This window comes from Sturnus vulgaris, chromosome 5, assembly GCF_052056855.1.
Source record: "Sturnus vulgaris isolate bStuVul1 chromosome 5, bStuVul1.hap1, whole genome shotgun sequence".
Taxonomy (NCBI): domain Eukaryota; kingdom Metazoa; phylum Chordata; class Aves; order Passeriformes; family Sturnidae; genus Sturnus; species Sturnus vulgaris.
This window is the reverse complement of record NC_142247.1, coordinates 5,677,264-5,693,279: the sequence shown is the minus strand read 5'-3', so window position 1 is coordinate 5,693,279 and position 16,016 is coordinate 5,677,264. Positions and strand designations below refer to the sequence as shown.

At 36.1% G+C, this 16,016-nt stretch overlaps 1 protein-coding gene across 2 annotated transcripts in view; it reads right to left on the bottom strand.

The window, feature by feature from the left end:
• Positions 1-16,016, bottom strand: part of KDM7A (lysine demethylase 7A) — a 56,273-nt gene that overhangs the window by 26,041 nt on the left and 14,216 nt on the right. For both annotated transcript variants that reach the window (XM_014869944.2, XM_014869945.2), the window contains exon 2: positions 4,543-4,628. In XM_014869944.2, coding sequence (XP_014725430.1) covers positions 4,543-4,628 — 86 coding nt within the window. The remainder of the gene's footprint in view (positions 1-4,542; positions 4,629-16,016) is intronic.

Below are 16,016 nucleotides of genomic sequence, written 5' to 3'. Positions count from 1 at the left end.
TATATTGGAAAGTTGCTCTGTAAAACACTGTAAGCTGTATGTAGCCTCCCCACTTGAATTTTTTGACCTTGGGTGAAGGAGAGGACAAAGTGACTTATGATGCTGTGGTTAACTTAACTGCCTGTCTTCAAATTTTCATAATTTCACAACAAATCATTTCATAATGGATATTTCATTGATTCTGCTTCCTCAACCACTCATTTTTCATCTTCCTTTATGAAGAACACAAGCTCACAGCCTCGAATGGAAGCCCTTGGTTGTATCATCTGTTTGTTAGTAAACTGCTCTTTGGAGCACTTCCCCTTTACAGAAATAAACCTGCATTTCTCATCCTCAAACTCTCAACAGGCTGAGAAGCTCTATTAAATCATCAAGAGGTGACTCTGAATGGGATCACCATCTCACCACTTGGGAATAAACTCCAAGAGTGCTGAACTTCCCACCTTTATCATTACTGTGTACTAAGAAACACATTAAGGGTCCAGTAATTTTAAGGCTGCATTTCAGTTTTTCCTTAAAAAGTCAAACTCTGCTCCATAGCTAGACAGCTGCTACTGGAAGACTGCCCCAAGAAGATTTACTGACACAAGATTTATAATTCAATCACTAATATTAAACAAAAATTTAGTTGCATATGCTGAGGAAATTCAGAAGAGGAAAAAGCTAAGGTTATTTGTCAATACAAATAGTGTTTTATAGTTCTCTGCCAAACATCCTGAAATACAACATCCAGCAAAACCACTGCATTACTACAAATTTTAACTTCATGGAAGAGCTCATTCCTGAATTCACCTAAGTCATGACACACCCCAAATGCAAAAAAGCACTAGCAATACTGAAAACACAGCTCACTGTAATAGGAAGCTGAGGATGTATCAGGAGGGGGAAAGTAGTTCCTAAAAAAGAAAAAAAAAATTGCTGCTTCTCCAGAAAAAGCAGTTGGTTTTACAGGAATAAGGGACCTCTTATAGTCATTACACATAAGAGGGAATAATTCCTATGGATGTGCTGTTTCCACAGACATGACAACATGGACCCTTCAGAAGACTTTTAAGAAAATAAACTGACATTTATAGAGCTTTGCTAACCTGAAAACCAGCGCTGCTTAATGAGCCAACTATCCAAATACTGTAAAACTTCATGAATAATGAAGACAGGTTTATTAAGTTTTCAAAGCTATTTTCTCAGTCATAAATAATAATACAAGAAATTAGTGGCTAATACTAATTTTCAACAGAGTAGTTTCCCATAAATTCACTGCTGTTACAACAGCTCATTAAAATTGTAAGATGATACAGCTGCTTAAGAGATTTTATAGCACAGACACACTTTTTAAAGTCTGTCTTTCCAACACTTACAAATCAGAAAATAAAATCATTCTTTTGCTTGTACTTAGGAATGTACATCACCCTTTCATAACAGAACACTGGAGGAAACAGTAATGAAAACTTTCTCTGCTGACATATCCCTTAATTCTAAGAGTTTTTTAAACCCCTTAAGACATTGCAGAAACAATTGCAAAAAAAAAAAACCCCAAACAAACATTTTAACTGAACGGATCCTAATGCTCAAATTAGGGAAGGAAACAGTGTTCACCCTTGATGTTTCTTAAAATTGAGGTAAAACCTGCTGTGACACTAAGAGCTACACAAGACAGTTGCAGGGAGGGTGAGAAAAAGAAGAGTGTGCTGGAAGTTTTCATGATTTTTTTTTTTTTTTTAAATTACATTTCTCCTACACTCAAAACAATGAGCCAATAACTGTCTCTATTTAGGCAAACACTCTTGCCTGCCTTCCCCCACTACTGGGACCACTGGGACCTCAGAGACCACCAAGTCTTGGAAGAGGTGCTGGAGATTCCCAGTGACCAAAAAGGCAACAGAACTGTTGGGACAGGAAGACTGCAAAAATGTAAGTAAATCACAGAATACCCTGCTAAGGCCTGGTAAAACATCTCATTCTCAGCTCAGACCAAGCACAGGGATTAACACCTCAAACAAAAAGATACTGGCTGGAAGGTAGTTACAGAATTGAGAAGGGAAAACCAAATAAAGTAATGTCCTGACAAGTGCAGTCTTATTAGCATTTATTGAATGTTGTGCTTTCTCAGAGCTCTGGACACCAGAGGCTGGTGACACATCTGACTCACAGCATTCATGCAAATAGAGCATTTTTAGACTTAATGATCACCGAGAAAACTTTGACACTATCAAAATTAATATGAATACTCTAAATCAAATAATCTAAAATAAATTTTAAAACCCTCCATAATATATTACTGTTTATTAAATTGTTCTCTTTTTAAATTACTTACGATTTTAAGATTCGTTATTTAGCATTTTATACACATGACTGCTTACTAAAGGTCTTCTAAAATTATTCTTTCAAATCATGACGAGGATTTTTTTAAAACATGAAGAAACTGATTTGCTAATTTCATCTTTCCATCTAACTATGGAGTAGCTTTCTTTTCATTATTGTAACTTTTACACAATTAATTTTGTAGGATACTGAAAGCAATCACCCATTTGTACTGTTAAGTACGAATTGCATATTTCAAGTAATTTTTTTGCACTCATTTGATTACATATTCTGTCGAAACCACAGATACACTTGCCCTCTTCAAGAGCTGAATTTTTGTCTCTGAAAAGTCTTAAAGTGATTTTAGAATATGAAGCTGTAAATTAAAATGATTTTTTTAACTTACATACATAATTTCGTATGACTGAAATACTCTGCAACATTCCTGCAATACCTGAAGTCATGAGACATTATCAGTGTCTTTAAAAACTGAAGGAAGTAGGGCCCAAACCACAAACCACCACGGATTTGATTCTGACAGCTGAGAACAATTAATGAAATTTAATGTGATTACGTATTTAATTATATCACCTCTCTTTGGGTTGGTAACTGATTTGTCTGAAGTTTCTACTAAATCTAGATGATCTACACACTTAAGGCAATATGAAATAACAAGGATAATTTTTACCACAGATTCTTGTCTTTTTGAAAAGACTTCCAAAACAAAAATCCCTCTTATCTCACTGTCTAATTGCTGCAGGTGAGACAGCAATTACATTACAAGACAGGTTATTTACAGGCATCAGGGTGAAGCAGACTACTGCTCACTAAAAAAGAGAAAAGAAGTTTCAAATTTCCTAGTCTATTATTTTGACAAGTCTGATATGATCTCTCGTCTACTCTTCTTCCTAGTCCCTCTATTCCACAGGTAAAAAAGAGGCAAAATTAAGGAAAAATGGATGTTTGTATTCTGATTTGTAAGACAAACAAACAGATTTTTAACTGAAAACGACCACTGGAGTACTAAAAACTACATGTACATAAACCAGCATTTATCTTACCTTTTTCAGCTGACAGACCATGAACTCACATATTACAGAAGCTACATATCATGCAACGTATTAAATAAATCATTAATTGATACTTAATAATTTTGTTCATCCTTCATAAGACTATCACTGAAGGTGGTTTTAAATTTATTTCTAAATGTAAAGTAAATTCAGATTTGAAAATATTTAGGTCAGCATTGACTATAAAACATTATTGGTGTCTTCAAAGGAAAAAATTCAAAAAACAAGAAACAAAAACATAACCAACAAAATCAACAAAACCCACTGTATTAAAAAATACAAATGACCATGGCTCAGTGCTTGGAGAGTAAAGACATTCCTTAAAAATACTTTTCAGGTCTGAATGTAGAAATTTGATTCATGGTTGGAAAAGTGAAATTTATTTCTGGATTTTTTTCTAGGGAGTTGGATAAAGCAATATCCTTTCAGTGGTTACTGAAAGAAAGTAAGTATCTCAGTTTTTCACTGCAGATCTCTAGAGCAATTTTATCTACTGGAAGGAGAAGCAAAGAGATGTCTTCTTGTTGCTCTGTTTCAGACTCTCTTGAAAACTCATTTTGACCTTGGTGAAGCCTTGTTTATAAATGAGAAACCTGAGATTTGGAACCGTGTAACCTTCAAAGACATAAAGGTGGGGGAGATCAACAAAAAAAGCACAAACAAACACCACTCACAGGATGTTTGTATTCTGCTGTCACTGTTGAAAAGTTGTTTGACTACTGTGGCATGTAACCTACAACCATCATGAAAGGACAGACACCTAACTTGTACATTTTTTCCAAGTTGCCTTCCTAGGTATTTATCAGAACTTTGATAATTTAAATACAGGAACCTTGAAACTTTCTTTTTTTTTAAGTGATGATTCCCTAATTTTCACTCTCCCACTCTGCCAAGCCCAGATTGTTTTCTCCTAACTCTGTGCACTTTGATTTCTCCAATCTATAGCTATGCCTTACATTTTATTCCATCTCCATCTCCACATCAGGGAACCTTTCAAGATGGTTTGTTTGTTTTGCAGGTTTTTAATCAGCTCAGAGTTAGTCATGCAGAACCAGTACCTTCTAAATAATCAAACTCATCTTGAATATTCTTCTGAACAGTCCTTTGCAGCTGTACATGGGGAGAGAACAGTCCAAATGTGTAAGATGAAATTTGAATAACCCATACTCACTTAGAGAAGGTCCATGGAGAATTGCACAGTTGGGACAATGGTACAGATCAATGTCAACAGCATGGTGCTCCTCTACCCCAACGCAGCTGGAATAATATTTTTTACATGTTAATGAGAATGCACACAGGGTTTACTTCTCAAGCTAAAAAATAATTAAATCTTAGGTTTTTATTAAAACGTGCTTACTGTACAAAATTATAATGACATACCAGATCACGTCAACTACTGGGCTGCCACATAAATTTTGAGTAATAATTTATCACTGAACACAGAATGCCATTAAAAAAAAAAAAATCATAAACAGGAAACAAGAATCAAATTCCTTTAAAAACGAGCAAATGCAAAATATATACACCATTTCCCCCCAAAACCTTGATCCCAATTACAGGAAATAGTTTATACAAAATCATGCAAGCAATTTTCCTCACAGAAGCTATGAGTTAAAAAACAATCTGAGTTTTATGTGCTGGTAATTTATAGAAGATATAATGGATATTTTCCTTGATATTTTTCTTTTTCTTTCTGCAAAAAGCACGTAACTGACTCCTACCCCCCAAGACACATTAATGAAGAATACTTTCATGTTATTCCTGAAATCTTTAGAATAGAACTGGCTTTGTAAGCTACACAAGTGACCACACAAGTAACTCAGTAGAACTGTTTTTGGTTTAAAGTAGCAACAAGTATTTTAAAGAGCACTTGAGAGAAATAATGTTTCCTCAGTGCTTATTTTTTTTTCCAGATAAAACCAAACAAAAATGTGATTAAAAGCAAAATCTTTACAATAGTCAGGACAAAGAATCTGCTCTGTTGATACCTAAACAGCACAAATCTGAAGTCAATGAAGTACATTTTCTTAGAAGCTGAAACGCTAGAGGTTAATTGGAGAACATGTGCTTTTGCACAAAGTTCTTAAGGAAAAAAAACAAGTAATCCCTGCTTGCTGCTCTGAATCCTGGCAGAGCTCTTCGTTCTCTGAAAAGTTCACTGACACTTACAAAATTGCTGACTTTACAGTTAATACAGAAAACAAGAGTACAACCCTGAACATTTACACCAGAATTAGGTATGTACACTCCATGCATTCTATAGTAACCCAAGAACTGGAACAGCACCCCAGTCACGTAACCCATTCCATATCAAGTGCAATGAGTGCTTAAACACTGAAGCTTTGAAATGATCCAGCTACACCAAGTCTTTTCCTCAGCAGCCTTGTGCCAAAACTGCTGACACGCTCCAGCAAGTGTCAGTACATGCTGCCAAAACAATACAAGAAACAGTCTAGCACTGAAAGCACAATGAGCAAATCCAAGCTGAAACTGAAGAGCATCTCCCACATAACTATCAACTGGAAGTGCATTCTGAGCTCCCTCTAAACATTCAGCTACTTCTGCTTCCCCATTCCCTACATAGCACATGAAATCCAGAAATTATTTAGCTTTCTTTATATGCATGCTATTTTAAAATCTAAACACAAAACTCAGCTGCCATAGTTCATCACAATTTTTGTAATATTTAGCATCTGCTTTAAGACCACAGCTACAAGAATCATTATTACATGAAAATCCAGCTGACATGTAAACAAAAAGGAAGAAGCACTCTTTCAAAATGCATGTCCCATTTCCTTCTGCTTGTGTTCTCTTTCTTTTTATAGAATAGATGAATGACTCATAATCCTATGCATAATAAGAAAATTGTTTTAAAATGTACACTCTAAAAGCCCCAAATCAGAAGGCTGGTTTTATACATCTTTAGGAATCTCATTATTTTAGCTAAATTTCTAATTTTTGAACAGCTAAAGATATTTATGCTGAACTGTATCTTGATCAAGTTTGCTCTTCATTTGTTCCATTTTTCTTGGTGTTTATCTGATACATTCATCAACATTCCAAACAGATTATCTTGCTAACAGTAAGAACTTTGCATAAAAACATAGTAAAAATAGCTTTGACAACTATTTGTCCTATTCTGTTTCAGAATATTAATTCCATTGTCTCTTATTGAATGCTACAGATAAGAGAATTTCTGCTTTATTTTCAGGCTTAGTACTAACAATTAACTCCATAACCTTTCAAGAAGACACATGGGATTTTGTGTACAGAGAGTGGAATGGGATTATAATGTCTGGAATAGCCATTCAATAAGGGAAGCAAACATTTTCAGTCTAGTATTTATCCTGTAAACTCAGCACTGGAAACACAAAACACTAACTGGAGATCATGGAAGCAAATCCAGCAGCAGATGCCTGACTGAAGCAAAGGGCAAATGAGGTGCCAGCACCTACAAGAACAAGCATTGCCAAGGATGCCACAGAGCACATCAATCACACACAGCACCACTGCAAGTCACCTCCCTGCATCCCCTTCTCCAACACACACAGATGAATCTGACATTAATCACTCTGCCTACTAGCAAGCAATCAATTATTGTGGGAAATGCAACTTCAGACCTCAAGCATCAAAACAAGGTCACCAAGAGGTAGCAGCGAGCCTGAAAACATTAACATACTCTAACACTGCAACACTCCCAATCCACTGATGTTTTCCTGCATGAAATATTATTACCCTTCACCTTGCAATCAACCCAATCCATTTGGGCTGAAATGTCTTGAGTATATATTACCTGGTTTCTGAATTGCTCATCTCCTATAGGGAGGTCACAGACCAATCCTCAAGAACAGTGGAAAGCTTACAGTATTAAAACAATAAAATACAATAATACTAATTAAGAAAAAAAAAAAAAAAACAGTACAAGATTATGCAAAAGTACACCTTGAATTCTGTTCATGAAGATGGAAAGGCTAACCAGGCCAAATTTCACTTGCAATGCTCTAGAAGGCATAGCAAGGTAGAAAAGGGTTAGTTAAAAATAGATTCCATTACATCAGTCTTGGAGTTGTCAGACACTCAAACTTTGTAAGGTATGTAGCATCGAGGGAAGGTCAACAAGAGGTAGCAAAAGAATAGGGAAGTAGTAAGTAAGTTTTTTCACACACAAGAACATGCCCATCCCTGGCACCTGAAGAAATCCTTTGCTATTTTAAGTTTGAGGAAGCCATTCTCCCAACTTAAATCTCACTAGAAGGTGCATGTGCATGTTTCTGATTTAGTCTCAGCTTTCCATTTGATCGTTACATTTGTAGCTATGTAAAAGCAGCAAGTGTAAATCAAAAACACTCAGAAGAGGACTCCAACATCTGACAAGTACCAGTACACCTCTGCTTTTTGGTAAAGGGCAAATAAAGCTTCTTTCACAGCAGAGGCTGTTCTCTTCTTCAGTACTGTTATTAATTTAGATTTTAAGAGATAAGTACTGATAATTCAGAATGACACATTAAACAAGTATTTCACAATTATGCTGGAATGTCTTGTACAAGGAGTTTGTAGCAGTCCAGGACAGTTACAGGAAATATCCCCAGAGACTGCATGGTTGTACATTGTAAGCCACCCAAGGCACCTGGCACATCTCTCCTAGAGCAGCACAGTGTGAATAAATATTGGATCCATGTCAGTCACCACACAAGCTGCTGCACCTTCTGCATCTAATACCTGCTTGCTTTCAATCCAGCCTGGCTTTTTTTCTTCCCTGCTTCTGATATTATCAAGCACAACCACAACATTTTAGAGATTGCTTAACTGCCTTTGCTGGTATGACTGAAAGAATCCTGGTTTAAGAAAAAAATCCAAAACATTCTTGATCAAAGGCCTTATTTTCAGTGTTCTTAAGGGTATACAACTAGTTTAAAAACTAACTTATTAAAACAAGTGCTATATATGTACCCTACCATTATACAAAATTTCCAATGTAAAAGGGAATGCTTACACAAAAAAGCACCATAAAAGTCAAGAAATTAGCAAAGTGTGGATGCCCATTTTCCTAGTTCAATCCCTAGATTAAACCAGGAAGATGTTCCTACTAGGAAAGTTCTGACATTTCCTGCATACGAGGCAAACCGAGAATAAAATCTTGAAAATTGAGAGATGTAAGCAATTCTGAACGATCTAACAAAAGGACAGCAGAGAACAGACGAATGACCACCACCAAGGAAAAGAGCTCATTTGTCAAGAAGGTTGCACATGGGACATCATCCTCTTGGATTCCCCCTCTTCTGCTCATTCCTCCTACTGCTTCAATTCCATAAAGACCTTTCCCACCTCTTCCAGTAGCATGTGCAAAACAATTTAACAGGCTCATCTTTGCAGATGCACACGGATTTTTTAGGAAGTCTCCTAAACAGCTTCCACTCCTCCCCACACCAGCAGGACACTTTGCACCTACTCAGGACAGGTCATCACAGGCACGTCTACTACTTCTACAACAGATATTGCTGGATAGATATTATTTTACAATTAGATGTTGATTTACAGCTCAAAACTAAGCCAGTTTTTTTTTAAGTTTCTTATTTCTTATTGAGACACATGAAGTTGAGGCCCCAAGATCCTTTGGTTTTCCAGTGTCTCACCTGAACAGCCTGACTTTTTTTTGGTCACTGTGCAACAAAAATGCAGGTTAGGGGTTCTTGCTAGTATGTTTAGTTAAGCAAAAAACCTTGCATCTTTTCCAAGCTATAAAATTACTAAAAATTCTATTTTGCAAGATCCCTTTATATTCTTACTGAATGAAAACTGTGGATAAGTTTCTTCTTTCTCTACCATTCTGTTTCTGAGCAAGAACTCATCACATCCTCTTCATGTCCACCCTTACCCTTCATCCGTAAAAGGAGGAAAAAAAGCAAAGGTCTTGACGTCCAGTAGAAAACAAAAAAAGAAATGAACAAAAATCTTGGACGAGTGGAAAATACTAGGGGTATTAAAGCATGTTCCCCATTACCAAGAATGCAGGGCTATAGACAATTGCTAGGGGTACAGGCATGTTTCCTATTATCTGACAGAGCAAATGGCCAAAATCCTTTTTCAGTTTCCAGTCATGCACAGAACAGCCAAGATACATCGACAGAGTCTCTGCTGAGTCTCTGCAGTGATGAGGACAGGAACAAGGCAATGCTATCAATGAAAAGATTCATTAGTAACAGGACAGCCTTAATTATCCCAAAACTGAAGGCACTACTGCAGGGTACAGTTTCTCACAGCATTAAACTGAACATAGCTGTTGCTGCTGAAAAATAGTCCCACCCTTCTTCCTCCAACTGCCTGACCATGGGCTTTCATTGTTTCTCTCACCAGATCTAAACCATCAGGCAGCCACATGACAAATCAGTTCAATAAACTGATCCAAAAGAAAAAAACTGCCACTCAACTCACTTTTTCAGATAGCTTTTAGAAACCTTAACAGTAAGATTCCATAAATAAAAAATAAAATGGTACACACTACACTTATATGCAGTCACTTAACAAATGTTATTTTCAAGAAGACAGATGAAAGAAAATATTCTGTTGCTTTACCTCTACTTTGTCTTTCTAAAAACGATTGCTAAACAACAAGATGACTGTTTAGCAATCTTAGGCTGATAATATACCTTTTACTATCAAGTCTAATATTGAATTTCAAATCACCAAGGATGAGAGCTATTTCCATTAATAAATAGTAGGCAAGCATTATACCAAACTTTTCATTTTACCTGTAACAAGGTCTGCAGTTGCTACTTTCAGTCCTAATCTGTTTGAGCATAACAACCCCCAAAAAACTATTGTAATTATTGCCAAAATTAGTTAGTGACCTTGCAAGTTATACAAAGAATAGCTTCTCCTACTCCATCCCAAGAATGCAAATGAAAGTACGATAGGAAGTCTGTCTGGCAGATTTTAAGGAATTCTGGTTAGTCATTTAATTTAAGCCTATGCTTTCCAAGTGGGAAAAGGATACCAAGCAGGCAAATTTTACAGGTTAAAACAATGGAAGTACTAAAAATGTCACTGCCACAACCAAACAGCCACATCTGCCACTTGTTACAGGACATTATTAAAATGCTTAATTAGGAATAGACAAAGTCAGTATGACAATACTACTGACAGACTCCTTACCCTCCCGTAGCACAAGAAGACAATTTTAAAACTTAAAATAAATGTGAGCTTTTAAAACCTTGACCCCAAGCTAGACAGATTTCCTTTCCAGCCCCACTCTTCAAAATGCATGCAGTTACACCAAAGAAAACAAAACAGACCAAAAGAAACCACAAAGCAACATGAGAAAGCTGGTGTTTCCTTCCACTATCTCTTCATCTTACCATGATAAGCATGGTAAGAGTTTTGGAATCACAATAAACTTAAAAGAATTTACTTTAGAAATGAAATAATTTTTGAAAAGTGACTAACTTCTTTCTGTGCACTAGATACTGAATTGCTGCCTTAAATTACAAAAAAAATACTAAGCATAAAATATTTGAGGTTTTGCTTTTGCCATAGTCACTTTGCAGAACAAAATACCTTTAAAAAGGGAGCAACTGATATAAACACAACCCAAAAACATGCATAATTGCACTTTTAAAATATATTTTAAATAGCAGTTATTCTATTTCTCTATCTGTAGCAAGCTTTCCCCTCCCTCAAAGTTATCAATTTTCTCCAGAAAAGAAACCAAAACAAAAACACTAACCAAGCAAACAAAAAACCCCAATGCTTTTAAGATATGTATAGAATATATGTATGTTGGCCCAACAGCTTACCTAGTTTTTGTACACATTCACTCACTTAAATATAAAATATATAAATACCTAAAAAATATACTAACTTACTAAATATTGCATCATCCTTCAACAAAGATAAGAATCCCAAGAACAACAATGCTGCATGCCATAATATACATAAAACTCTGACCTTTGATTGCTCAGACACATCTGTTCTGGTACTTTCAAAGTCCTAAGAGGCCTTGGTCCACTTATGATTAATCATCAAATTGCACATTAAAAATGTTAATGCTCATTACATAGGTTTAGACTTCCCTAATGTAATTCAACCCTACTGCTTTTAAATTATGTAATATTTCTCTGAAGTGAGGTATTGCAGTAACACAAACATGCAGACAGGTATATGATATATGATCTATTTTGAATTCTAAAGGACTTTCCAAATGCTCAGACTTCTGAAATAAAATTTAAAGTTTGATAGTGATGCTAGTGCTGTCCTTTCAGAAAACACTTTTAATGGCAATACTCTTGCACATTTTTCCATCAAGAATTTAAATCAGTATACATAATTTCTTCTCAAGTAACAGTGCTTTTTGCTCCCTCAAAGCAGAGAGGTTAAAATCAATAAAATCAGTATATGACATCTTGTCAACAAAAGCTTAATTCTAAAGAATGGATTCTGAAATGTAGAAACTTAATAGGAAAATTATGGTCAATGGAACAAAGCTATCAAGTTACATAATGAAATAGATTCAGTTACAAATACAACAAACCTTCCACCTGCATTGAGAAAGTAGCCATATAGTCAACATAATCATCATGTTACCTCAAATCTTGGGGAAAAAGCAGTGATGTATGTTATTTGTAAACTGATTCTTCCATTCCACAGTTCCAGTCTGAAAACAAACTGGTATGGTTTTGAAACTCAGCATATTTTTTCCAAGATCTGATTTTTTAAGTACAGTAAGGTCAATTTATTGAAATTGCTAGAATGAAGGTAAGAGACAATCATTACTTTTAGAAAATACTTTGACAACTGAATATTTGGCATAATCAACATGTTCTTATTTCTAATCATTGGTGAAAAGACTGTGTGGAAAGCTGATTTCCTATACAAGCATTTCATGTAACTACTAGCAATTTAAGCAAAATGAAGTCAAATGACTGTTCAAACTGAAGTCAGGTAATTACATACTCAGAAAATCCAAACAGCTTTATGTGCAAAAATATACACTGAGGTCAAACAACCTTTTCACTACGATGTGTGACTTCTAAGAAGAGACACAGAGTCCAGGTTAAGCCATAATGACAGCCACCATCGTGTATTATGTGTAACAGCTTTATGAGGAGTTATTTTCCTAATGACAATTTCCTGATAGAGCCAAGTTAACATCACTGAAGTACTTTTGATGTACTCCTTCTGTTTAGTATCATCTACTAAGCATATAGCAAATTCTTCATCCTTCCTATGCCAAATCAGATTTCTACTTATTCTTCCCAAGCAGACTGAATGCATCAAGCTGCTTTAAAACAGTATTTACAATTAATTCTGTTCAGGTCCTTTTAAAAACACTGTTTTACAGAAATGAAGGTCTCAAGGAACCTGAATCTTCTAGTGTAGATTTTGGCAAAATAAGCTGCCCCGAGACAATCAAAGAAATAACATTTAAGAAAACTACAGCAGACCTCAAAACTAAACAACTTGTCAGTGAGAGCTGAGAAAAAAAAAGGCATTTTAAAAGCAGCTGTGATAGCTGAAGGCCTTATTTCAGTGTGAAACTATTGAGAGAAACACAGATGATACCAGCAAGTGAATCATGACACAAGATTCGTAGGAAAGAAAGAAAAAATACATATTGAGCTGACATGAAAAAATTCTTTTTAGTGCTTTAAACCAGTAATCTGTGTAACTTTACACATCCAAAGCAAAGCACACAGCTCAGGAATTCAGAAAGATTCTCTGTAGCATTTCAGACTCCTCTTTCTCCATTTGTTTTCCCAGCATGGCCAGACTGACACACCAAAGAGAAGAAGGAACAATAATCCAATCTGACTTCAGGCACTGTGTCTTAGTGAAGTTGCAACTGCTTGAAGCCTGTTGAAATAAATGAGAACTATCCTGTCCTTCCCACAACTGATGCAGGAAAAAGGATTAACATTGGATTTCAATTAATTCTAGGAACACTGGAGTCTCAATTTATGTGACCACAGCCAGCATGAATTTCAGTTCCGGTTATAATGCAGAGTCTGTGACAGCACTATTAGCTACTAAGGGCTCTAAACACACAGAAGAAAACACAGATTAGTTACCTGGCTTAGAGAGAGAGAGAGAGCACTGAAAGGGAGAAACAAAAAGGAAGAATAACTGCTTCTGTATACACTAAAGACAAAGGTTTTACAGGTGATTAAGAAAGTTCCTCAATTATGTATTTTTATCTCCTCCTCAAGACTCCAAGTCAACAGTTTGCCTCTTCCTCCCTAAGATAAAACAGAACCTAGTAAACCTCCCTGAGACTTAACCACATCTTATTTAGGTAATTTGCCTTATTTCAATTCCCAGACAGGGTTATTCTACTTGTGCTATTAAAGAAAAAGAAAAATCCTAAACTCACAATAAGCAAAATAGAAATACTTCAAAATAATACCTTCGAATCAGAGGGTTTAAAGGCAGAAATAACACTCATCTCAATTCTATAAAAGAAAAAATCGACCACACTACAAAATCTTCAACCACTTAAAGCAGCCTCCATACCCATCTTGAAACAGAAATCTTAACTGAGTGCCTCTGCGTGGATGTATTCTACCAAAGAACAAACTGCTACCCAAAATTGCTACCTTTATTTCCCCAGTAGAAACAAGGAAGAACTATCCTAAGCTCTACATAGATAACAAAAGGGTGGAAAAGGGAAATCAGGATACAAGTTAATTAAACATTCACTCATTCAGGAACAAAGCAACTATGACAATTTTAATAGAGCAAATTAAAGCTGCTTATTACACATCCCTAATTATATGTGTGTGTATATATATATATATATATATATGTATGTAAAATGAAATCACCATCTCTTAATGTTCAAAAAAACCGGATGTGGCACTTGGGAACATGGATTAGTGGTGAGCATGACAGTGGCAGTTTAATGGTTAGACTCAAATGATCTTACAAGGTCTTTTCTGACCTTAACAATTCTAGGATATACAGTCTACATTCATTTGCCTGTCTCAACTTTTAGATTCTTAGTTTTTTGTCCTCATCTTCCTCAGCTCTAACTCGCACACAGATTCCTGTCAATTCTCACTAGCCACCACAATGAAATATGCATATTATATGGTTTTAAGATCTACTTGCATCCCAACCAAGTCTTTTGACTTAATCAAATTTTTCAGAATTTCAGTTCCGTTTCCAGTGCAGTTCCCTATCAGGTAGAGCAAGGGCCTTTGATACACAGAACAGACACATGAGTTACTTGTTTCAGAGAGAGAAGGCACTGGAAGGGAAGGAAAAAAGACAGAAATTAACAGAATTATAAAAACACACCCTATGAAGAGAAATTGAGGTTCAATCCAAAATGATAAACAAATCTTTGGAAGCAATTACATGACACAGCTTGCACTGTTTCAATGGCTTGCAGCCACTGCAAGAGGCAGGTTACCCATTCCCTTCCAAGCAAGCATTCCCACTCCCACTTCCCTGCAATGGCCCTGATACCTGCCTGGCTACAAAGCAACCTGGTTTTGTTCACTAGTCTGACAGAAACTAACCTAGCAAGTCTTTTGCCTGTTTATCAAGTCAGATTACAGCACAGTTGGGCAAGAGGGACATGGGGGGCAGGACTGCTCCTGTCAGTAGTAGAAGTCACTAGACCTGGCCAAGCCTACTGTTGGGACTTCGTTATTTACTAAGACTCAGAACTACTGTGGCCTAACAGATAAACTGGCAATATCTTACCAATCAGATTGCAGGGAACACCTCTGCCTACACCTGAAAAAACTCTACTCATACACCCTGCACAACATCAAGAGGCATTATCCAGTCCAAGACACACATGCACTGGCACTAGATGTCATATGTGGACCAAGGTTTTCTCAGCACAGCATTAAGATGGTCTTAGTCTGGCTTGTTTTAGGCATCCCAGTCCTTCTCTGATGAATGTCTAATCAGTTCCTTGAGACCAGTTATCTGTAGCTCCAGCTACAGGAGTAGCTGAGACAAGTACCCAGCAGGTGTATGACATCATGCCACTACCAATATATTATTTGCCTACAAAACACTCTTTCCAGTAATGCACTGAAGTACAATAGGAACTATAAAACGAGTAATCCAAAAGTTTGGAAGCTATATTTCTAAACCACATCAAACATATTTTTCTGTAAAGCAGGAGATGATCAAAAGGACAAACCTTCAGCTAAATTCCTACCTTCTAGTTTGAGAGACACATGAGGACCACTCTGAAGTGGGAAGATACCTGTGTTTTTTAGAGACTAATCAAAACAAAATCTCCCTAATGGTTCTTGCATACTCACTGACTTGCATACTCTCAACAGTTTCTAAATTCCATAATTATCTACATCAAAGTCTCACCAAAAAAATCCATTTATTATATCATTTGTATGTAACAAGTGTCTCTTATATTAGTTCAACCACCTCTTTTAGGCAATCTGCACTCTAAGCATTTTTTTAATCCATTTGGGAATTTTTTGGTATGTCTTCAGCAGCTCCATCTCCTTCTCAACAGCTAGAAGTGTTGAATGTTCCTCATCTACAAAGTGCAGGGACTGCAGACTCCTACAGAGACAGTGCAAGCTGGTTATTCCGGTTGTCTAATAAAGATGAGTTGTTTAGAAAGATCATGTTGCCTAATAAAGATGAGCTGTTTAAAAAGATTGTGAA